At 42.3% G+C, this 25,144-nt stretch overlaps 1 protein-coding gene across 1 annotated transcript; it reads left to right on the top strand.

Moving 5' to 3' along the window:
• The first annotated feature begins 2 nt into the window (after positions 1–2).
• Positions 3–24,534, top strand: NDUFAF5 (NADH dehydrogenase (ubiquinone) complex I, assembly factor 5). The gene is made up of 11 exons (XM_010844146.1): positions 3–224; positions 2,583–2,623; positions 5,367–5,430; positions 8,548–8,595; positions 9,878–9,981; positions 10,639–10,678; positions 13,405–13,602; positions 16,965–17,025; positions 23,759–23,842; positions 24,173–24,255; positions 24,425–24,534. The coding sequence occupies exons 1-11, from the start codon at positions 3–5 to the stop codon at positions 24,515–24,517; spliced, it is 1,038 nt and encodes a 345-aa protein (XP_010842448.1). The 3' UTR covers positions 24,518–24,534.
• Positions 24,535–25,144: the final 610 nt, after the last annotated feature.

Raw genomic sequence — 25,144 nt, 5'->3', positions numbered from 1 at the left:
AGATGCCTCTGCTTACCCCGCTTCGGTTCTCGTGGCGGCGGCTGCCGGCGGCAGGGGTCCCCGTGAAGAATCTCGGCCTCAGGACGGTGGCCTCTGGCGCCTCTTCCCCAAGTGGTGCCTCGCCCAAAGCCTTCAACATCTTCGATCGGGATTTGAAGAGAAAGCAAAAGAACTGGGCGGCCCGGCAGCCGGAGCCGATGAAGTTCGACTACTTGAAGGAGGAGGTGAGTCTGCGAGACGGCGCGGAGGGTGGCTCAGCGCCTTGACTTCGGGTGTCGGATCTCCGGCCAGGACCCGAACGCCCCCACCTCGCCGTGTGACCTTGAGAGGCCGCCCTGCCTGTCTGGGCCTCTGCTGTAATCGCGCGGGGGCCGGGCGCCGGTGGTTGCAAGGTGCGATTCATTCATTCATTCATGTTCTCGGCGGATAGCATTAATACTTGAGTTACAGGCGTACCTGGGGCAAAGCAAGACCGCTGCTCTCAAGAGATTTCATTCTTTTGAGAGACGAGACAGTGAACCGAAAAGGTAATTTCAGCTAATGAAGTAAGGCCAGGTAGTGAAGTGAAGTAGTAAAGTCACTGCGCTGGTCGGGGGCAGACGACGAGGCAAGAAATTAATCAAGCTGGAATCTGGGAGATGTCGGGGCGAAGCTTTGCAGGTAAAGGGGAAGACGAACCCAGAGGCCCTGAAGTCAAAAGGGCCTTGTCAAGGCCTCCAGGAAAGCTCCAGTGGGAGGTAAGGGAGTGCCTAAGTCAGGAGGGCCTTAATGGGTAAGAACTTTGGATTTTCTTCTCTATCTCAGCTGTACATTCTATGTGGTAATTTCTGGCCACATGCTGCTTTTGAGCACTTGAAATGTCCCTTTGAGATGTGCAGTAAGTGTAAAATACAGTGGGTTTCAGTGAATTAATATGGAAATAGGATGTAAAATATTTCCTTAATATATTTTTATATTAATTACACGTTGAAACTCTATTTTGATATTTTGGGTGAAAATCAACTTCTTTACTCTTTTTAAAATGGCTACTAGAAAATCTTTGGAGAAGGGCATAGCAATCCACTTGCCTGGAGAAATCCATGGACAGAGGAGCCTGGTGAGCTACAGTTCATGGGGTCACAAAGAGTCGGACACGACTGAGTAACTAACACTTTCAACACTTTCACCAGAAAATCTTAAGTCGCTCTTGTGGCTCTGATTGTTTTCCTATTGGCCAACATGGCTCTAGAGTCTAGAGGAATGGGAGGCTGTTGAATGGTTTTCAGCAGTGAAGTGATGGGATCTGATTCATCTTTTAGGAAGATTCATTAAGATGAATTAAGATCTCTGATTTATCTGTGCTGGTTTGAGAGACCTCTTCCTCTTTACCCAGGTGGACTAGGGACTTGAGCCAGTTCTACTCTCTGAATAGGCAGCACAGAGTTCAGGCCTATGTAAGTGCTTCTTCAGGGATAGACCAAAATTGAAATCAAGTGTGATGAGCTTTTTGAAGCCATTGCAGCCAACACTTACTGAGCTCCTACTCTGGGCAGAACTTTGTGGAGGTCCTGGCTAGATCAGATGACTGACTCTGTTCTCAGGGTGACACATATAAATATTTAGAAGATGTGAGTTTCCAGACACTCTCTTCCAGGAAAGGCACCTGGATTACAACTTGACTGAGGCCTCACCGTTCTTTAAGACTAGAATAAATAAGATAAAGTATACGACAGTCTTTTAAAATAATAAACAAAAGGTATTCATATCAGTAACGATGCGCAGAGTGGACTCCTCTGGGAAAAGACTTCTGCTGTCCCTTCTCCCTTACTCTTCCTCCCCACCTCACCTCCCAAAGAAAATACAACATATATTCTGTTCTGAGCTTTCAAGTCCCAGTAGAAACTATGTGATGTTTACCAGGGAATGAGTGGAATGTGGGGAATATTAGTATCCCACATCTTTATTCCTGCTGTATGAAGCCTAGCCGAGCAAAAGGAGGCACCTGCCTTATGACCTCTTTTAAATTGGATTGGGATTGAGGAGGTTTCTTTAAATGTGGCTGACTTCTAATTTTCAGATGTTGCTCAGAAAAGTTAGTTATTCATTTAGGAGTTCCACAAAATTTGTTAATAGTTAACAAATAATTAGTTTTTATTAAATGATCACTTATACATTGATCTGTAATAATCCCCAGCTAACTAATTTTTCACTTTCATGTACCTCACACTAATATCTGTGGATGATATACTTGTTATGTTTCTGTTGCCTTTTTTTTTTGAATTAGGGTATCCTGTTGCTTTTTGTCTTTGCACTCTTGCAGCACATGAAATATAAAGTCATAGATATACAGAATTTAGTCTTCTTTCCTTAAATTGACTTCTGAGGTAATTAACTCAATGTGTTTCCTTGATTATTTTTATTTACGATGTTCCTATTCAGAATTTTTAAAGTTCCTGAGGTCAAATTGAAAAAGGGATAAAGGGAACTCAACATGTTGAAATATAAGTAACCTATGGATTGTTGATTACTCGGAAAAGTGTTATTTCTCTGTTAAACATACTCATCTTTACTTTTGTACATCATTGCCTCTTGTAATCTGTCAGGTTGGAAGTCGGATTGCAGATCGAGTGTATGACATAGCCAGGTAAGTGATGACTGTCATAATAAAATACAATCAATTTCCCTGGTGGCTCAAATGGTAAAGAATCTGCCTACAATGTGGGAGACCGGGGTTGGATCCCTGGGTTGGGAAGATCCCCCGGAGAAGGGCATGGCAACCCACTCCAGTATTCTTGCCAGGAGAATCCCATGGGCAGGAGAGCCTGGTGGGTTGCAGTCCATGGGGTCACAAAGAGTCTGACATGACTAAGCGACTAACACTTTCACTTTCAACACAACTTTTGGAGACTTAAAAAGTTAAGTGCTTTCACTTGCACAGGTATCAGGAACCCCAGTTAAATAATGGCTTTGCTATAGAATTGCTCTGTGATATTAGCAGATCACTTTTTGTGCTCTTCTGTGTAAAAGACATCCATTAAATTAGACCAATATGGGATGAATTTATTACATTTGTCTGTGTTAAAAAAGGAAAATTTTGTAAAATCACAAACTCTTAAAATCATATTTTAGATATATCCTGGCTACTTGAAAGAGTCATGAGGTGAATCAGTTTCATAAAATTAAAGAAAATTCTTCATTGTTGCGAAAGCCACCTTCATTTCATCTACTTCATTAGTTTCATTATTTTAAAAATCTGAAAAGTAGCTAATTCTTTGTGATATAGTCATTCATTTGCCTGGATTTTAGATCATTTGTGATTTAATAAATAAAACATTAAATTTTCCAAATCAGATTGAATTTTGTAATCTTTCTATGTCATTATACTCAGCAAAACACAAGTCTGTGGAGAAAACTGTGATTGCAACTACAAAAGCATGTCTTAAAATAACAGTCAACTCTTTGGAATTAAATTATTAAAAATACCAATTTAAAATGTCTTACACTGATCTTCTATTATTAGCAAGAATTGTCAATACTGATCTTATGTTTATATTTTAAAACTAACACAACAGATTATTAGATGTCTTATTTGTGCTATCTGAGGCTCACTTAATACTGTTAGAATCCATGGTAATAATATTAATAACTCCTAACTATTGTTGAACATTTGTACTGTGCTAAATACTTTACATGCTGGATAAAATTCTCATACCAACCCATTTTATAGATGGGAAAACTGAGACCCAGCAAGATTAAATCTCTTGTTTGTGTTCACAGAGCTAGTAAATTGCAAGCCTAAAATTCTAACTCATGTCTTTGTGATTGCAAAGGCTGTGTGCTTTCCCAGGCCACACTGCCTGTGTTTACAGTCAAGACACAGGGCATTAGGTATACTAGACGTTCTCTCCCCAGTGGTTCTCCAGCTGTGTACTGGTGTTCTGTATTTGTGACTTAGGTTTTTAACAGAAATTACAAAGGGACTCTCAGTTCCAATAGGAAAAAATTTACTAGTGCATGAAGTTTCTTTAAAAATTGTCACAAATTTTTCATAAACCTGTGATCCACAGTTGGATGTGTAAAGTGATTTAGTATGAGATGATACGTTTGGAGGAGACAGCATAGCATAGTGGGCAGGAGCTCTGGTCAGGATTCTTTCTGACTGAATTCAAGTCTGAGTGCTGCTTATTAGCTGAATGACCTTGGATTGACATACTTAACTGTACACTTAGCCCACTGATTTGAACCTGGTAAGATTTCAGTAAAAGCTGTTATTTAGTTGATGGTTTATTTGGGTTTTAGTTTATCATGTTATATTTCATAGTATTTCACATAGTAATTTCTAAGTTATCTGCTGCCACAACAAATTTGAGAAATAGGGATAAGTAGTAAGTTCCTGATAGGTATGCCACATATATTCATGTTAATTACATTAACTTCTCTTCATTCTTTGTCTGAGTATATTATCAGATTAAAATTGTTCAGTCACTCAGTCATGTCCGACTCTTTGCAACCCCATGGACTGCAGCACGCCAGGCTTCCCTCTCTTCATCATCTCCCAGAGCTTACTCAAACTCATGTCCATTGAGTCAGTGATGCCATCCAACCATCTCATCCTCTGTTGTTCCCTTCTCCTCCCGCCTTCAGGCTTTCCCAGCATCTGGGTCTTTTTCAGTGAGTCAGCTCTTCACATCAGGTGGCCAAAGTATTGGAGCTTCAGCTTCAGCATCAGTCCTTCTAATGAATATTCAGGATTGATTTCCTTTAGGATTGACTGGTTTTATCTCTTTGCAGTCCAAGGGACTCTCAAGAGTCTTTCTCCAACACCACAGCTCAAAAGCATCAGTTCTTCAGCATTCAGCCTTCTTTATGGTCCAACTCTCACATCCATATATGACCACTGGAAAAATCATAGCTTTGACTAGACGGACCTTTGTTGCCAAAGTAATGTCTCTGCTTTGTAATATGCTGTCTAGATTGGTCATAGCTTTTCTTCCAAGGAGGAAGCAACTTTTAATTTCATGGCTGCAGTCACCACCTTCAGTGATTTTGGAGCCCAAGAAAATAAAGTCTGTCTCTGTTTCCATTGTTTCCCCATCTGTTTAAGTACCTGCACTAAATCAGTGCTTCAGATCCATGTCGTGGAGCAGCCTTGTGGAAAGCCATTGGTTGGGAGGCCCTGGGAGTGGCTTGGCCGAACAGCCTTGCCATGCCCGGTGTGTTCTCTGATGGAGACATCTGGTGATGTGAGGGAGCAGGCAGATGATAGGACTTGTTTGAAAGTTGTATTCATGGGAATCTTTTTTCTTAAGAAAAATTTGTTTTTAATAATCACTTTATGGGGGCTGTATTATTATAGACAAAGCATAACTTCTGTGTCTGTTTTTCAGAGACTTCCGTCTTGCGTTGGATGTTGGTTGTGGACGAGGTTACGTAGCAGAACACTTGAATAAGGTATGTTTATTGAATGACTTAACTTAGAGAGATAAAATTGGCCAGTTTTAAAGAAAAAGTTTCTTAATTCAGTCTGTATCATATTTAGATTTTGATGACATCAGAATTGCTCATTTGTTATTTTTTAAGTGATAGAACCAAAGGTTTTATGTCTACTCCTGTGTTTTTTCTTAAATGATTTTTTCTTTGAATCCATTTTATATAGCGTTCCCACTGGTAGTTTCTCTAAGTCTATATATGATACATTGTGTGTTATTTCCACTTTGTTCAAATATTTTTTATAAATCACAGTTAAAATCACATTGACATTCATCTGGGACGTGTGATAAGCTTTTTTTTTTAATCTATGGAAAGTATTCACTTTATCATTTGGTTAGAAACTTTTGTGTGTGATTAAGTATAAATAGTCTTTATTAATGTGTATACTATTTTATTTTTCTTTTTGTAATTCAGACCAAAAAATACTCATTAATTGTTTTAGCCTCTCTAAATAGACACTATGCTGGACACAGATCAAAGTGGGATTTCTATATCAAATCTACTTAACGAAAAAGTGTACACTTGTGCCAAGACAGGGGAGGGGTATGTGATAAGTCTCTGAAAACACTGTCATTGATAATAATAAATGCCATGGAATTGATACAATCATTAAACTGCAACAGTAGTTAAGGGAAAGGAAAATCAGTGGAGTTCATATGACCAGAGACTTCTGAAAGGCACAGCATCTGACCCGAGATTTGATAGACTCTGGATTGGTGCTTGTAGCGATTGGAATGTAAGGCATGGCTGAGGGGAAGGCAGAAGTGGCAAGCTGTAGGATCAGTGATGCTTAAGGAAGGTTAGTTTGGGGATGGTGTGTAGGAGGGATTGAAGAAGACAAGAGTGTAGAGAAACAGACCAGTTAGAGGGCTGTGTCAAAGGCAAGTATAGGCGTGAGAGAGAAAGGCCAGCTGCCAGTGTGGAGACAGCAGGATATAAAGCCAGGGGTGTACAGGAGACCTGGTAGAATCTACAGACCTTGCTGATAGGTAAGCTCTCGGGGCCAGTGTATAGAAAGGAATCTTCCACACTTGTATTGGAAGAAAGTAAGATAGGCGTGCACGCTATGTTGCCTCAGGGCGTCTGACTCTTTACAACCTTACGGACTGTAGCCCGCCAGACTTCTCTGTCCATGAGACTCTCCAGGCAGGAATACTGGGGTGGGTTGCCATGTCCACCTCCAGGGGATCTTCCCGACCCAGGGATCGAACCCACATCTCTTATATCTCCTGCATTGGCAGTCGAGTTCTTTACCACTAGCGCCAGCTGGGACGCCCAGTAAGTAAGATGGCAAGTGCCTAAATAAGACAGTGGATTGTAAGACGAAATCCCCTGAGCCAGTTCAAACATTAGGACATTCATTGGTTAGAGGCTCTTAACTACTCAAGGATCTGGAAGCACAGCCAGGCCTCCCGAGGGTGGGGACTCTGACACATCAGAATGGAGGTCCTGCTCACATACTACACGGCTGGCTTCTCCCTCTGCCCATCCCCCGACCCCAGGGCTAACCCTGGTGTTCTTCAGTCAGAGCATGAGATGCGCATGTGAGAACCGGACTCCGAGTGTGCTGCAGCTGCCTCCTCCTGACTCATGAGCACTGGCTGATCTTTTCCCAACTCCGTGTTAGTGACGTTGTTTCAACAGCTTAAACTCGGCCATGGCGGGAGTTGTACTTTATGGAAGTTGGCAAATGCTACAAAGCAGGGCCCACCAAAAGCCAGTTGTTACGCATTCGCCAGCCTTCCCCTGAAGTCTACACACTCCTCCAAGCCTGGGAGCGGCCGCCCCATCTCCCAGTCTCTTAGTTGACATTTTCAAGTGAGAGACGAGGAGAGATGATCTGACCCACCTAGCTTTCACCCCTCGCACTGTTGTGCTGGAGCTGGCTTTCTAGAGAGACCATTGTGCACCTCTCTTCCCAGTGCTCTGCTGGACAGCACTGTGTTGCTTGCATGAAACCCACCACTGTTGGGGTGGTTACACTGTGGAAATCATCAGACCTGCAGCTCAGGGCACTTTTTTCTTTTTTGAGGGCCGTAGTTAAACACGTACCACATACCAGTTGCCCTGTGGTCAGCAGCAGCCTCCAGAGAGTGGTAGGGTGTTGAGGGAAGGTAGCCTTTCCATGTTGTGGGCAGGCACCTTCTTCACGAAGTAGTCAGGGTGAAGGAGAGAGGACTGGGGTTTCTCACAGAGAAGGGAAAGCAGGGCAGAACAGTACTGAGGAGGTTTCTAGGAGCCCGTCATCAGCGCCGAGCTTCTAAGAGGTCAAGTGACGTAGGACCGAGAGCAGGGGGAACAGACGGCTGCAGCTGATGAGTCGGTTATGAGTGATTTTTATAAAGCATGTGAGTAGAGCAGTGAGGGTGGAAATAGAGCACCAAGAATCGAGGGGAACTCGGCGAGAAGGAGTGCTGTGGATTACAAACAAGACAGCCGTAAGGTGGGTAGAGGAGAGGAGTTTGCAAAGGTGAGGGAAGAAGCAGCAGAAGATAGAGACTGAAGACTGGAGAGGTAGTGGACGGAAGAGCAGGCTCCTGGAGAAGAGAGGGCACGGTGGAAAGTGGCCATCTGGGCAGGAAGTATCGGGATGCCCTTTGCTTTGGGAAGGAAGAAAGGATGCGTGAAACAGAGGGGAGAAACCACTGAGGCCCTCCCACGCACCTGTGTTTGTTAGGTCTTTCTTTACTCTTTGCAGTCTCTTTGAATAACAAGTAAAGGCAGGAAAACCATTCCAGATCTTCTGTGTCACGAGAATGAGGACTAGCTCTTAGCGTATTATGGAAAAGTTAACACGTAAGACCTTAGCCCAGTGGAGTAAACTGAAGATGCTGATTATTCACACCTATGTTCTCTATTTTATTAAATACTGTTAAATATATTACATATATGGTTGGCTACATACATTTAATTCTATGTAACATAATATGTGTTATTAAAGGTGTTTGTGTACCATACTAATTATATGCAGAAAAATACCCTTACAGAGCTGAAAATTAATCAAATTATCACTTTTTCCTTCAGCAGTTTCAGCAGTTGTTTTGTTACTGGGTTCTGATCAACTTTATTGCATTGCAGGAAACTGTTGGAAAGTTTTTCCAAACAGACATTGCAGAATATGCTTTGGTAGGTAGCTTTTCAGTGCTATTAATTTCTGACCTCCTGGTTTGGTTTTTAGTTCTGTACTTTTTATTATTATTTCCTTCAAAATAAAGAAGAATTAAACAGTAGGGGAAATCTAAAGGGAAAGGAAAAATCACCATTAATCCCACCACTCAGGCAACTGCTGGTGACATTTTCATCTGTGTCTTTGTAGACATATAGCTGTCTCCCCATCACAGCTTTGTACAAACAGTATTATGCTGACATGCCATTCTTTTGTATCAGTGAGTGGTGGGTGCACACACACATGTAGTGTGGAAATATTCCATGCTTTATTTACTAAATTTCTAGCTTCTCAATAACCAACACTGCAGTGAGCATCTTCGTATAAAGCAACTTTCTGGGTTTGATTTATTTTTCTCCCTGGGAATATTTACTTGACAGTTACATTTACTCCACTCCCGAGAGTGGAGTATATGGATTCATTGATGTTCACCTTTCAGTTTTTAACATCCGTCTCTAGACTGCCCTTTGAAGACTGAACAACAGTATTAAACGAAAGCCCTCTTTCCTCCTCCTCGTTGGCAACAGTAGGCCAGTTATTTTGTCTTTGTCAGTCTAATAGGTGGAAAGTAGAGTTTCGTCCTTTTTATTTTCATTTCTCCGATTGCTAGAGCAACCAGTAGCTGTTGATACCTTTTGGCTGTGAGTGCTTTTTCATCTGTGACTTTGGTCAGTAATTTTGTGACGTGCCTGTCCCTTGGTCCTCTATTGGCTGTTCTTATTCTAGGTGGTTTGTAAGAACGTGTCTTCTAGGGATATTAATTTTTCTTCACGTATTTTATAAATTTTCTCTCAGACATGTTGTTTACATTGTTTATTGCTTTTTAGAAGTTTTGATCAGTTTATATTAAGTGTATCGATCTTTCCTTCTGTAGTTTCTGGTTTTTGAGTCATGCTTACTTTGGCGTTTTCATCTAAGAGTCTAAAGCGTGCACCCATATTTTCCTAGTACTTTTTTTGGCTTTGATTATTCCACTGAGACTCTCAGCTTTCTGAGGTTTGGTTTGGTGTGATGTGGTCATCCCATTTGTTTTTCCAACCAGCTAGCCATTTTTTCTGGCCAGTCTTAGGTGTCATTTAAGATATACTTTTTTAGTGCTTTCTCTTTAGCTGCTTTTTTAATTTTTAAGAACTAGACACTGTCAAGTAAATATAACATGACTTATGTTTAGCAAACAATGATTGTGTTAATAAATAAGGTGTTATATAAATGTGTTTTTGAACTTTTATTTTTAACCTTTAGAAAAATGCCTTAGAAACAGAAATTCCTACTGTCAGTGTTTTAGCTGACGAAGAATTTCTTCCCTTCAGAGAAAATACGTTTGACCTGGTGGTTAGCAGTTTAAGGTTGGTAATCCATTTGTACTTAAAAAAATATATGTGTGTTAAAAATAGTATGCATGTGTGTGTGCCAAGTCGCCTCAGTCATGTCTGACTCTGTGGGACCCCACGGACAGTAGCCCACCAGGCTCCTCTGTCCATGGGATTCTCCAGGCAAGAATACTGGAGTGGGCTGCCATGCCCTCCTTCAGGAGTTCTTCTGACTCAGGGATCGAACCCGCATCTCTTAAGTCTTCTGCATTGGCAGGTGGGCTCTTTACCACTAGTGCCACCTGGGAAGCCCCCAAAATAGGTATGTTATGCTCTAAAGTTATAAGGTAATATTAAAGGCTTATCCTGTGACAAAAGGAAGGTTATCCCCTAATATTTTTATTTTAAAACTTATATGAAAACAGTGAATTATTTTCCTTAAGGAATTTATTTTTTGGCCACTGCATTCAGAATCTTAGTTCCCTGACCAGAGATTGAACCCAGGCCCCCTGCATTGGAAGCATAGAGCCCTAACCACTGGACTACCAGGGACATCCCAACAAGCAGTGAATTTTGATGTGCACTTTCAAACACCCACAGTTACACCTTCTCTGTGGCTTGCTATGTTAGTGATTCTTGTACGAATTAATTATACAGATTAAGCTAAAACAGATATGTGTTTTCGTATTTTAGTTTGCACTGGGTGAATGACCTTCCTAGAGCACTTGAACAGGTAAGAAACTTAGTGCTGTTTCTAATAGCCTGTGTTATTTTGTTTATCGTTAGCAAATTATAGATGTGCCTGTTTTTACACAGAAACTGATAGATGGTTTCTGTTTTACATTTTTGACAATTGGAAATGGAAGCAAATAAAAAATATATTATCTTCTGTGGGCTGGACACACTTGGTACCCCTTTGCCATATTAGGAAGTATATGAGTGACTCCCCGCTCCCAGAGAATTCTATAAACATAATTATGGAGATGTTACTAAAGTTTTCATAAATATTTAAAACTTATTCAAAATAGTATTGCTATCGTGAGAAATTTTATGTGTGGCTTTCTTTTCTTCCTTAATTGTCTATAAATTTTTTCTGGGTAGGAACCCATCTGTACTTCACCCATGCTTTGTACTAAGACAGGGCTGATAAATGTTTGTTGGTTGATATTTATCAGCAAACAGGTAAGGAAGGGGTGAGTTATGTTCAGAGGAGAGAAGGAGATCACTGTGGCTTGGAGTGGCCTAGGAAAGCTTCAAGAGGAAGAAATTTCTTGAACAGGGCCTCAAAGGACAGGTCGTATTTGGAGTGGGCATGCATTCCAGGAAGGCCGGATCCTGGGATAGATGGGAAGTGTGAGCGCCTGGGAAGCCCACAAGGACAGAGAGGAAGCCTGGGGGAGGAGGGGATAGTGCCAGGTGTAGATGAGGGGTATCGGGACCAACGTTAGAGGACTCAGTGACAGGGTGAGCAACTGGGAGTTTATTCTTTATGCGATCCAGAGCCACTAGCGCATTTTGAAGAGGAAAGTGACATGATTAAGAAGCTGCTGGGCAGGAGAATAACTACCGTATCTTACGCACGTACTGTTTGCCAGCCACTCTGCTCTGTTTTATGTATGTGTGAAATAACTCTGCAAGACAGCTGCATCTTGCTAAATAGAAAACTGATGCGGAAAGTCGGTCAAGTTGAAGAGAGACTGTGTCCGTGGTCCAGGCATGAAATAAACTGAACCTAGGCGGCAGTTGTTGTTCAGTCGCTCAGTCGTGCCTGACTCTCTGCGACCCCATGGACTGTGGAGATAAAGGGAAGAGAGAGGTCTTCAGGACTCTGCAAAGTAAGAGTCAACAGTCTGGTGGCTGGTTAGCACTGAAGATTGAAGAGAGTCAGGAGTGAAAGCTTGCCTTCAAGTTTTGAGTCTAGGTGACTGGAGATAATTAGTAAGAGTAGGGGAAAGAATGGTAATGATCAGATAAAGGGACTAGAAGATGGTGATTAACAGAAATATAGCAGTTGGAAAGGGGAGTTGGTTTGAGAACATGTGTCTGTGTATGTTGGATGCCATGGGGAAGGACGAGGGGTACGTTTGCCAAGAGACAAATGTCTATGGCGCCAGCAGCCCAAAGATAAATATAAGATCCTGGGAAGCTGTCCAGGCTCAAGGTAGAGACTGGAAAGTCATTCTTGTGAAATCCACGGGAACTGATAAGCCCTCTGAGGTAGAAACAAACTGATAATTTTAGGTACTTTAATTCTATGAGAGTTTGGTGGCAAGAGAAGGAAGTAACACTGAAGGGACCGAAGGAAAAAGATTTGTATGGTCAGTTTGCTTATATACTGTTTTATATAAAATTGCTTCATAATATTTTAAATACGCATTCAAGATGTTCACTTGAATTAGAGTAGCCTACCGTGATGTGGGTTCGGATTTACTTCGGAGTTCACCTTGCCCTATATGAAAGTAGAGTCAAACTAGTTACAGACGTAGTTCCAAGAGTCATTGAATAAAACATTTATGATTCTGGAATTGATCGTCACTGCTCTTTTAAGTTACCAATTAAGAATGGTTTTTGTTTTACAGCTGAAAAATAAGTTGGTTACTTCTCCTTAATTCTGTGTGTAACTAAACTAATTGATATGTTAATATTTAACTAAGATATTACTAGACATTTTAGTTGTGAGTCATCATGGCTTCCCTATAAATTAGATTTTTCTGCTTAATAAGCCACCTCAACTTTGTGTTTTAAAAAAGTAACTCACGATTTTGTAAGTTAGGGATTTGGGCCGGACTTAGGAGATGCTTCTGGGTCTGGCTTGGTTCACCCACATGTCTGACCTGGGGGTGGCTTGCCCCAGAGCTGTCAGATGGCTGCAGCTGGACTCCTGGCTGATCCCCACGTCTCCTCCTGTCATCCTTCAGCAGACCAGCTCAGGCTTGTTCACAGCGTGGCCCGTACACAGGGCCCCTAGAGAGCAGGCGGAAGCAGCAGGGCCATCGAGCCCTCGGCACTGCCGTACTGTCACTCGCTCTGCACTCTTTGGTCAGAGCAAGTCGTGGGGCTGCTCCAGATTCTCCCAGTGGGGGCTGTTACAAAGTGACATGTCTAAGGGCACAGATGCAGGGAGGACAGCGATTTCTGTAACCTACCACATCAAAGATCTTGTTCTTTCAGTGTTTCACTGATTGAAAAAGTAAGTTTTGTCTATTATTAAAAAGTTTGAAAGCATGTAATGTATCTTATAGATATTAACACTATCAGTAAATGTTTATCTGTCTTTACAATAATATCCTGCAGAGCCTTTCTGATAGTTGGTTGTCTACGTATTATTTATTAAATCATCTGGTTTTTAACTTGACAGAATAAGAATGGTAATCATGAAATACTGATTCCATGTATTTATTCTTTTAACAGTTTTGTGTCTGAAATTTTGAATCGTGTTGTTGTTTGTATTTATTACAGATTCATTATGTTTTAAAACCAGATGGCGTGTTCATTGGTGCAATGTTTGGAGGTGACACGCTCTTTGAACTCCGGTGTTCCTTACAGTTAGCGGAAACAGAGAGGGAAGGGGGCTTTTCTCCGCACGTCTCCCCTTTCACTGCTGTCAATGACTTAGGACATCTGCTTGGGAGAGCTGGCTTTAATACTCTGACTGTGGTAACTATCAAGAGAATCGAGTAACCCATTAATCACACCTTTCAGAAATAATCTCTCTCTCTTTTTATCTTGATTGACACAAGGTAGGAATGTAAAATTTTTAGTTATTTGTTACCTAAATAAGTAACTCAAAAAGAAAAGTACCTCATTTAGCAGTGAGGCTATTTTCTAAGACCTGCTTGACCATCACACCCTTCAAATCCAGAGTTGGGTGTACCACGAGAGACAGAGCATCCCTGACGGGAAGGAAGGAGGTGTCAGGAGTGTTCACAGCACAGCCTCTCCCACCAGCTCTCAAGGAAAGTGATGTCATGTGAGGTGGAGGTGAGAGAATGTGCCTTCATGAGGCCCAGGGTTAGATCAGGTTGGACAGGCTTAAAATTAAAGTAACTTTTTAAGGAGGTGTAGTGTGAGTATACGTCATAAAATCAGCCCACCAAAATGGCTGGTCATGTCCGTCCACGATCTGACAGAAAGCAAGGAGCGCAGACTAGCAGGGCCTCTGATGTTGGGTAGGGGCTGGGAGGGAAGGGGAGAGACGCTAGACAGGAGGTGACACAGCCCTCAGGGCGTGTGAGGAGCTCGTGCCTGGTCAGACAGCTCAACAGGAATGTTAGGGACTCAAAGGTTGTCGCCCGTGAGGAAAAAGATGAAACTTCTATCCTGAGTCATCAAAAGAAAGCTAAATTATGTTAACAACATGCAGTTTTCTAAGTTGTAAAGTGGGTTATGTGTTCCAGAAAGATTCCCATTGGTGTATGATCTTCTCTATAGTTTATAAAATTAGAGGGTAATTTAATAATAAATTTATGCAGATTTGTTCCTGGAGACATATACATTGTCTCCAAAGTGCTATTTTAACATTGCATCCTGAATAATTTTCAAAAACTCCTATGCAAAAAAGCTTTTATATAATCAATTATGTAGGTTTATGTTGCATATAACGTTAGTATATTACTTTTATATTGCAATGGATTTTTATTTTTAAAGTGAAATCAAGTTAAATTAATATCATATATTTACACATATGACCCTCTTAATGAATTATTTTTTTAATTAGTTGCCGTTCTAAGTGAAACTCATTTCCTTTCAGAATCATTTCCAGACTAGTATATTAGGAGAAAACTGTGAATATTGTCCTTCATCTTGATTTGAATAAGACCTTTGACAAGGCTATTTTGGTGCTCTTTTGATTGAGAAGGAGATGGTGCTTTTAGTTGGTTTCATTGAAATGTTTTCACAGGGTATTGTTTAATGGTAGGCATCAGCCTAGAAGGAATTCTTTTTTATTTTTCATCTTAAAATCTCTTTTTAAAAATAGTTTCCCAATGTAGAAAAATATATAGAAGAAATGGACTATCCAGAGATGGTCTTAATCCACGCATGTGTTTAAAAAAAAAGAAAAGAAAACCAGACAGAGAGAGAGTAACTCGCAGGTCTAAGATGAGCCGCTGTCTCCTGCCTTCTGACTTCTCCCCTCCCCGCCCCCGTCCCTCTCCACAAGGATGCCTTCTGTCAGCTGTCGTGTATGTCCTTTCAGACTTTCTTCCTCACAGATTGGAGTGCAGTTATATTGCTTAAACATACATATACAACAATATATATACTCTTTTTCTTTTTTCTATATGCATAGTCTTTTTTCCCCCAGTCAGTAGCTTGTCTTAGAGATCTTCCGCTACAAACATACACCCACCACGTTCTTTTTTTTTTGACAGCTATATAGTATTGTGGGCTTCCCTTGTGGCTCGGCTGGTAAAGAATCCACCTGCAATGCAGGAGACCTGGGTTCGATCCCTGGGTTGGGAAGATCCCCTGGAGAAGGGAAAGGCTCCCCACTCCAGTATTCTGGCCTGGAGAATCCCACGGACTGTGTAGTCCATGGGGTTGCAAAGAGTCGGACATGACTGAGTGACTTTCACTTTCACTTTTCATATAGTATTTCATTGAACAGGTACACTTTATTTAACCTTTTCTTTGTTAATGGACATTTAGATTGTTTTCAGTTTGTTTATTATATTCTTTCAAACAGTGTTGCCATGAATTTTCTTTTACACATAATCTCTGCACGTCTGTCAAATTGCTGAGTCAAAGAATCTATGCATTTCAGAGTTTGACATGTATAATTACTATCTATAAGGTAGCATTAATTGACATGCCTCATCAACAGTACATGTTAATTTCCTGCTTCTAAGTAATTCTGTGTCTCTAATGTTTAAAAAAAAAGGTAATTGGTCATTTTGTTTTACGTTTCTTTAGGAATTAAAATGGATATTTTCGATAACTGTTCTTTAGGGTTTTGTACTTGATTCTGTGCAAGATTAAGTCCAAAATTGGACAGATATTAGATAAAGCTACAGAACACAAAAAGATCTGGATGCTTCAAAAGTAGTGCCAATGTGATGAAGTTTGACTTATGTGCAGGATTTTGATATCACGGGGAAAAAAGGAAGTGTTTTATATTCAGGGTTAGTTTCCATTGTAGAAAAACTCCTACATCTGAGTGGCTAACACACAATTTTTATCAATCCCAGCCATTCTGGCTGGGCAGCTCATCTCCATCCTGTAGTTGTGCCATCTGGGCCTTGTGTCCCCTAAGGTCACTGCCCCAGACATGCCCTGGAAAAGGCTCCCTAGCTATTTATTACCTGCCTCCACCTCATTTTTCTTTTGCCAGAAGACATGTGTGGGGCTGTGAAATGTCCAGGAATACCTGGATATTTGGGGAGCATCAGTGCTCTCTGCCACTGTCCCAACAGTGAACTCCTGTATCGAACTTGAGAAAGAGTGGGACACATTGCTCACCAGGTCACTCAAGAAATAAACTGTGTCTGTCCAGCTGTGTGTCCGTTCCTAAACTAGTCCATGGAGGTTGCTGCAGCACTGGGAGTAGGATGGAAGCATCTTGGGAGATGACCCTATTTGACTCTGGGTGTCACATTTAAAGAGAGAGAGATTAATATTGACTATGTAGAGAAAAATGAAGTTGGCATGTGTAAGGATTTTGTCTAGAAGCCTAACCCTCCCCCTAGAAAGTTACAGTGTCCTAGAAGACTTTTCAAAGACTGGAAGAAAAGGATAGTTTACAGAGTACAGAACAGACTTTATTTGTGTGAATCCCAAGGAGAGAATTAGAAACAGTTGATGGCGTTATAGGAAGGTTACTGTTAAAATGGCAAGCATGTACCCTGCAATTTGAAATCTTTGTAAATCAAGTGTAAGGGAGATAATACCTGCAAAGAGGATTGCAAAGAAGGTTCCTGCTTACTGTGAGAGATCAGTCTGGGGCATTTCTGCGACTTCTTCTCTGATCTGGATCCTTGGTAATGAACACCAAATGAAGATTCTGCTTTCTTTTTAAATAGGACACTGATGAAATTCAAGTTAACTATCCTGGGATGTTTGAATTGATGGAAGATTTACAAGGTAAGACACTTTAAGGAATTTGTAGGCCCCTTTTAAGAGTCATATTTTGCGAGCTGACTGTGCAGGCACTGGGGCCAAGCCCTGGAGATACACTGGGTAAGGAGAAAGTAGACTGTCTTGATGGAGTTTTTAATACAAGCTGGGTGCAGCCGACATGAGGCAGCAGCCACAATGATAAATGTTAAACTAGGCTTGTGGTAGGCACTGTGCAGTAGGGGAACTTGGTGACTGCCCACGAAAGGCCAGCAGGACTATCTTGAAGGAGCGTGTGAGAATGGCAGGACACCTCAGTGACTTTCTCAAGCAGTGCTGGGCAGCTCGGATCCAGGCACAAGACAGCAAGTAGCTGGCTTACTGTAGGACTGGGGGTTGCCAGAGGGTTAGGTGGGCTAGGTCCTGGTCTGGGAGAGTCAGTGAAGTCCTGTCTAAGGAAGCGATGGCTGTGCCCTGAAAAATGAGGTGAGGCCACTGGGTGAAGCAGGAAGAGCAACGTGTGCAAAGGCCCTGTTGCGGGAAAGAACATGGCGAGAACCGAAAGAGGGGCATTGTGGCTGGAATATCGGGAGTGGAAAGAAGAGAGGACTGATTAAATGGGCGGGTAGATGGGGGCCTTGTAGCCTTTGTTAAGATTGTTTGTCTTTTTTCTTAAAATGCCCCTTGAGATATTTTAATGGGGGAAGGGTCATGATGTCAGATTTTGTATCTTTAGGTGGATTGGCAGATAAATTACTAGGGAGACGTTGCTGTAAAGCTTACTGAGAAGTGATGGTGGTTTGGACTAAGGTGGTGACAGTAGAGATGGTGAGAAGTGAATGGTTTGGATTCAGGAGACATTTAGGAGAGAAACGTGACAGTTCCTGCTGATGGATTACATGTGGGCTGATAAGGAGAGAGGCGTTTCCAGCCTGGCACTGAGTTTCTAGCTCTCACAGCCAGATAGATGGTGCCCTTCACTGATAGAGAAACAGTGGAAGACAGCCAAGTGTGAGCAGGGACAGCTCTTGAATTCACACCTGCGCATGTTGGGTGGGAAGTGCTTCTGAAATCCCCGAGGTGAGACATGAGGTAGGGGTTGAGTGTGTGGCTGTGCAGCTCGGAGGAGGCAAGTGGCCCAGGTAAACATTGTGAGTCACTGGCAATAGGTGGTATGAGAAGCAGCGGCCTGAAGCGAGAAAAGAAAGTGGCCTGGTCCGGAGCCTTTAGGAACCTAACGTGCGGTGAGTGCGTAAGAAGAGGAGGAGCCTGCAGAGACTGAGGATGTGTAGCTAGCAGGGTGCTAAGGAGAAACAGCAGAACAGGATCGTATTACCTAGACTAAGAGACCCTAAAGAGTTCAAAGCAGAGGGAGCGTCAAATGCTGCTCAGAAGCACGATGTGGACTGGAGGAAAGCCCACTGACGGAGGATGAGGAGGCTTTGGTGACCACAGGGAGCGCTCTGCTGTTGGCATGGGCTTGGTGGGAGAGGCGGAGGGAAGGGGAGTAGGTTGACGCCTATGGAGGGGGTGGCTAGGGCGGCAGGCATCCGTCTTCTCAAGAAACTTGATTATGAAGAAGAGGGGAGAGACGGCAAGGCTACAGGTGTGAGTCAGGGAGAGGAATGGGAGATGGGCTGAAGTTTTTTATTATGTTTCATCTCAAGACTTGAATTTATTGAACAGTTGATTAGAACCTAAGTGCTTCCATAGAAGAAGTGATTCTAGAAGAGAGAGGACAATTAATCAGGTCAGGTACCCGAGAAGGTGGAAGGGGATGAGATAAGAGGAGGACGGTTGCCCTTGGACAAGAGCAGACAGGCCCACATGGAAGGGAAAGGGACGGTGCAGTGGTCATGGGTGTTTGGTTTGATAGCAGGAGGTTCCCGTCTGATGGATCAATGCTCTCCTTCAAGCAGAGTGAGACTCAAAAGGTAAGAGGTTTGCAAATGAGGAAAAGGCAATGGCATCCCACTCCAGTACTCTTGCCTGGAAAATCCCATGGACGGAGGAGCCTGGTAGGCTGCAGTCGATGGGGTCGCTAGGAGTGGGACATGACTGAGCGACTTCACTTTCACTTTTCACTTTCATGCATTGGAGAAGGAAATGGCAACCCACTCCAGTGTTCTTGCCTGGAGAATCCCAGGGACGGGGGAGCCTGTTGGGCTGCCGTCTGTGGGGTCGCACAGAGTCAGACACGACTGAAGTGACTTAGCATAGCATAGAGATTTGATACAGTCACTGTAGAGAATAGGAAGGTGAATGGATCAGGGAGAGTTATCAAATTTGAAGGACACATTTGAAGTTGGTCAGATGCATGTGTGACTTTCTCTGACAATAGCTGGCAGCTGGGGACCTGGCACAAAACACAGTTGCATCAGTCTGGCTTGGGGCTTTACTAATTGAGAGTAACAAGAAGACATAGGCAGAAGAGAATTCCAAGAGTGTAACTGAGATAACAGGGCAAAAATCTAAGCTGAAAGAAAAAGTAAGTAATAAAAGAAGGGGGAGGAGGAGCTGATGGACTGGGAGAAAGTAGAGGAGGTCAGAGGATGATCGTAGTTGAAATACATGAACACGCTTGAAGGAAGGAGGATATGGTCAGAAAATGGGACGTTTGGATTGGTGATTTTAGAAGTGAAGCAGTTACAAGTGCTGACTCATCCAGGACACGTTACAGGTGTGATGGCAGGTGGCGTGACGGAGAATCCCACGGGTCGTAAGGAGCCTCAGAAGTCTTAGAGGCCCTGGTGCTTGCCAGTTATTAACCTTGAAGTCCTCCAGGATGGTGGCACCACCTGGGGTACAGAGGGAAGCTGTGCCAGGTGCCAAACCCTTCGCTCAATCAGAGGAGGGCCTGGGAGCCTGGTGTCTGACAGCGGGAGTGGGAGAGGGTGTCAGCCAGATGATCTGGGTCTTCATGGAGCATAGGCATTACCCTAGGTGTTCAGTAAAATGCACTAATTGTAACTGTACAGCTGCTTGTATTTTCAGATATTATATAAACCACAGACTAGTACCTTTTCAGCCCCTCGAAGATTGCGTCATGCCCCTTTCCAGTTGATAACCCCGCCTTCCCTCCCCCTGCTGGTTTCAGTCAGTCATATTTTGAGGAACTGTTGCCTAATATTCACCTGTAAGCGGCTTTGCCAGTGTTTGTCTTTACTGTAAAGCCTTTTACACAAATCATGTCTTTTAGTCTTTAATAAAGTTTCTTATTCTTAAGAGGATTAAGATGAATTATCTAAAGATAACTTGTAAAACTAATGTTTATCAACATTGATAGAAACATTAACTGGTTGATTTTATATTCATTCACTTACTGTTTATTGAGCATCTACCATGTACAGCCAGCTGAGCCAGTGTGGAAATAACAGTTTCTGATCATAAGGAACATATGCTCTAGTGGAGAAAGAGACACGCACAGATAGACATATGCTTTTAACTGTAAAGTGAGATAATTCTTTTTAAAAAGTGCAGGCAGAAACACAGAGAAAAATCCCTAAGTCTGCTTAGGGAATCAGGGATGCTTCTGCAGAAAAGGCAGCACCTAAGCTGAAGTGAGTTCATGCTGGAAGAAGGAAGGGGTGGGTGCCCCTCTGAGGGCCGGGCCTTGCATTCCAGGCCAAGGGAAAGGCCTGTATAAACTCATGGAGGCTCCAGAGGGGACACTCAGCCTCCACTTTCCTAACTGGGAAACTGCATTGTAATTCAGCATTGCTCAAATAGGTAGAACAGGAGGAGGATGGGAAGTGATGTAGGCGGGTCTATCAGAGGCTTTTCTAGACTTTATCAGGGGAGCCCTGCAGTCTGTTGGGAGAATTTCGTGCGGAGGAGGGACAGTCAGATTGATGTGAGAGCAGGCTCACCCTCCAGCATCGTTTATGAGGCCTGTTCGTGAGGAAGGGGAGACCGGCTAGCACGGTTCACCTCTCCTGTTTTGCGTGAGGAGACTGGGCACAGAGGAGTGACTAGCCCAAGGTGCAGTGCTTGGGTAAGTGCTAGAGCCAGGGGTTAAGCCCAGGGTCGCAGCCTCACTCACATCCTGAGATGTCGGCCACTGTCCCCCGGAGAGCCCTGAGGCAGCTGGCGGGGGAAGAAGGGTGGTCGAGGGGCGAGTGCCCGAGGGGACGCTTGGCAGACTCCCGGAGGTGCTGCTCTGCAGACTGGAAGACGGTGCTACTGTCCCTAGGGTTTTCGGCATTTTACATCATGTTATACTTTTTTCTTGATGGTGGTGGTGTTTCTCATTTAAGCTGCTATTATTCATTCACAGAAGAAAGAAAGAACATTGACCTAATTTTGCAAAACAAGTTGCGTATCAGCTGAGGAACACATGAGAAGTTTTGGAGGCTTTCACAGTAGTTTTAAGGTAAGTTCAGTTGTTATTTTTTTAGACAATACTCAGTATTGTTCCTGGTAAACCATAATAAATTAGACCTTTTTTTTTTAAATAAGCAATTGAACTTAACCTTAAAAACACTGTGAGAGTCTAAACAGTTACCCAAATCCTTCTGTTATCCCAAAGCCCAGAGCTGGTCAGAAGTCCCCAGATGTGTTTCCCAGGTGGTCTCCAGGAAAGGTCTACCAGGCTGTGTTATAAAGGTGTTAAAACTTGAGTTTAATAGAGCGAAAATGACTTTGCCCCAGGTTATTTAAGGGCCAGAGCTGGAAATATGATCCCAAAGACTAGACTTTGTGTGCCACATGACACTGCTTCTCAAAGGAGAAGGTTCTCATGTGAGGGAAGGGTAGGTGTCCCTAGCAACAGTTAGTAGCGCATTAGTGTCTTTGGGTTTCTGTATCGGAAATCAATGTGCCTAATAATCTTAATTAGTATATCCGTATATCGGTTCTTCGCGCTTCCCAGGTGGCACTAGTGGTCAAGAACCCACCTGCCAATGCCGGAGACGTAAGAGACATGGGTTCGATCGCTGGGTCAGGAAGATCCCTGGAGGAGGGCGTGGCAACCCACTCCAGTATTCTTGGGCTTCCCTGGTAGCTCAGACAGTAAAGAATCCGCCTGCAATGCGAGAGACCTGGGTTCTATCCCTGGGTTTGGAAGATTCCCTGGAGGAAGGCAGAGCAACCCATTCTAGTATTTTTGCCTAGAGAATCCCCATGGACGGAGGAGCTTGGCAGGCTGCAGTCCATAGGGTCACAAAGAGGTTGGACATGACTGAAGTGACTTAGCACAGCACGATACCAGTTATGTAGAAGGCATTTAGAATTTCTGGTGCATTAAGTATTTCCAGTAAAAAAATTAAACCCTTTTTTCACTGGTGTTGCCTCTCCTGTGTAAGTCATAGCAAATGGGAAGTTAAATGAAAGCACCACTGCACCATTTATTGTCATCAGCAATAAATCCTTCCAGTACGAGTCCCGGTTTGCCTCTGGTCTCTTGTTGCAGTTGATAGTCATTACGTGGGAGGTTTTTTTTTATATTGGATTGTGTAATGGGTTAAAATTTTAGTGTTGGAAGCCTTCAGAGATCATCTAGCCTGGCCACCTTGAGGCCCCAGAGCGATGGACCTAAGGTCATCCAGCTACTTCATGACTGCAAGAATAAGATCCACCCTCTTCACGTTGATTCATCTCTTGATACTAGTTTGTATAATATGTCTCTTGTTGTTAATGAATTGGGACTGTTTTACTCACAGGATATGGCACATTGCTTTTAGTATCAGAGTTTCATTATTTTAGGGAATAATAAGGACCTTTTGGGATTGGAGAAAGCAAACAGATTTACTCATTCCATCTAATTTGTTGATTGTTTTTCATAAGGCCATTGGAAACCTGGGGGATTATTACTTTTAAAAAACTAAAGAACATTGACATTGGGAATTTTATTTGTATCTCTTCTAAAAGTAGAAAAACCAAACTAAGAAACTGATTTTTGATCATATAATATATAGAGACTAAATGTAAAGGGTTTTTAATTTTGATTCTTTTAATTTTGCAAGCTAGTTTAAAATGTGGGCTTTCAAAGTAATTTCATTTGACTGTATGCATTAAAAATATTAAATATATAACATTAAATTTTAGTGAACAAGAAGATAACATAATCCTAGCTTTTAGCTATCAGTTTGAAGGAAAGAAATCTAAAAATTTCTTTTTTTTAAAACATTAAGAAAAGTGCCCCTGAAGAGAATGCACATAATTGTTTCCTAATCTGGGATCAGTAAAACGTTGTAAAATCTGAAAACACGTTGTAGTTTTGGTACAACCTAATGAGTCTTCAGGCTTCCTTGGTAGCTCAGCTGGAAAAGAATCCACCTGCAACGCAGAAGACCCCAGTGCAATGAGTCTTCAAACCCCCTTGCAGATTTCACGTTCATTCTTAGATTTATGGCTTAGAAGGAGTGAGGTGTTTCGCCAATGTCCTGTCCTTCAAAGAGCCACTGAAAAGGGCGTGAAACATGGCATCACTAGAAAGACCCTTGCCAGCTCCTGATGACTCGCGTGCAGGGCCTGTGGCCTTGCTTTGGCCCAGCTGACTTCCCATAGTCCCCTGCTGCCAAAAAAAGCATGCTTATGGGGCTTGCCTCCTGGAATTTGACTTGTCTCACTACCCAGAAGCTCCAAGTAGCTTTGCCTGCAGGTCACTGACTATGATCTGAGAGCAAAAGGAGATTATTTATCTTACGTGACTGTCAGAGATGGGGGGACAGGTATTCCGTTGAACGAGAGAAGATTAAATCTGGGCCATTGAGCTGCTCGGGTGTTGCTGAATCATCTCAAACCTCTAGTGTGTTTTTAGGGATGGGTGAGAGTAACTGTGCTTGGAATAGAAAAGCCCTCCTGCACCGAGACACGATGCTGGCAGCTGCAGCAGTGTACCAAGGTAAGGAGGCTGCCCGTTCTCCCAGCCAGGCTCGCTGACCATCCCTGTCATCCTTATCCCCTAAAATCGCATTGTCCTTTTTAAGGCACCTTCAGATTTCTTGTCCTTCTCTCAAAACACAGATCCTGTGGCTGTGTATCCTTTTCCCCCAAAGCCGTGCTTCTTTACTGTCAGCTTCTCAGTGTTGAGGATTTTTTCACAAGAGCCTTTCTCAGAATCCCATGAGTATTCTAATATTCATTTCTCTTTGGAGAACATACTTTTTTTGAATAGATTTTTTTTTTCCTACTTGCATTTTTTTCAGACTGTAACCGTGATTTGTTTTTATAGAAATGTACAGAAATGAGGATGGTTCTGTGCCTGCCACATATCAGATCTATTACATGATAGGATGGAAATATCATGATTCACAGGTATTAATATTGATCACTTTTCTTCCTGGGTTGATGTTTCCATTTTCTTTTTATTTATTTACTTAGGGTGGGGGATTTTTTTTTTTTTTTAAATATAAGACAGCATTAAAGGGTTTAATTAGAGCTATAGGTACGTATTCGTAACATCCTTCCTGTTTATTATTTTCAGGCGAGACCAGCTGAAAGAGGTTCGGCAACAGTATCGTTTGGAGAGCTCGGAAAAATAAACGATCTTATGTCACAAGGGAAGAAGTCACAATAAATATTTTATTCAATGTTAATGTAGTCCAGACTTCTCATCAGTGATTGGTAACTTTCATATCTAAAATTACTGCATTCTGAAGCAAGAAGCAATATATAAGCTATTTACCATCAGATTTTTCTAATAATTAGAATCGCCTGATACTCCATCTATATTTAGTAGTGATTTCAATTTCACATGTTTTCTATTTTAATATGGATATTATTATCTAGTAATTTGAGAGACTTGTTTGCAGAATCAGCCTAAAAGCAAGAAGGTATCTCTGAAAAATCCAAAGATGTTCATGTATATAAATGCTTGACCTGATAGAAAAATACCACTCACACTAACATTTTGTACCTTTCCCTCTGTCTGAATTTTTGTTATTTCTTTGAGAGGACATTAGCAGTGGAGATGAGGGGATGAGAGGAAGGACAAGCTGGTAGATTCTTTAGTATTCTGGTTCTTTGGCATAAAATTGTAGACTTTTATAACAACTACTCTAAGATACTTAAGCTAGAATTATTTGTGATACTGTCTTCCTTGCTCTTTAAAGAGCAACAGAGGATGATGAACCTCTTTAGAGCTTTTGAGTAGTTTTGTAGTTTGGAATAGTGTCTTCTTGAATCCTTCCTTGCCTTTTTATAG

The sequence above is a fragment of the Bison bison genome, unplaced genomic scaffold (genome assembly GCF_000754665.1).
Source record: "Bison bison bison isolate TAMUID 2011002044 unplaced genomic scaffold, Bison_UMD1.0 scf7180017864196, whole genome shotgun sequence".
NCBI lineage: Eukaryota > Metazoa > Chordata > Mammalia > Artiodactyla > Bovidae > Bison > Bison bison.
The sequence above is the reverse complement of the archived record's forward strand: the minus strand, read 5'-3'. Positions and strand labels throughout refer to the sequence as shown.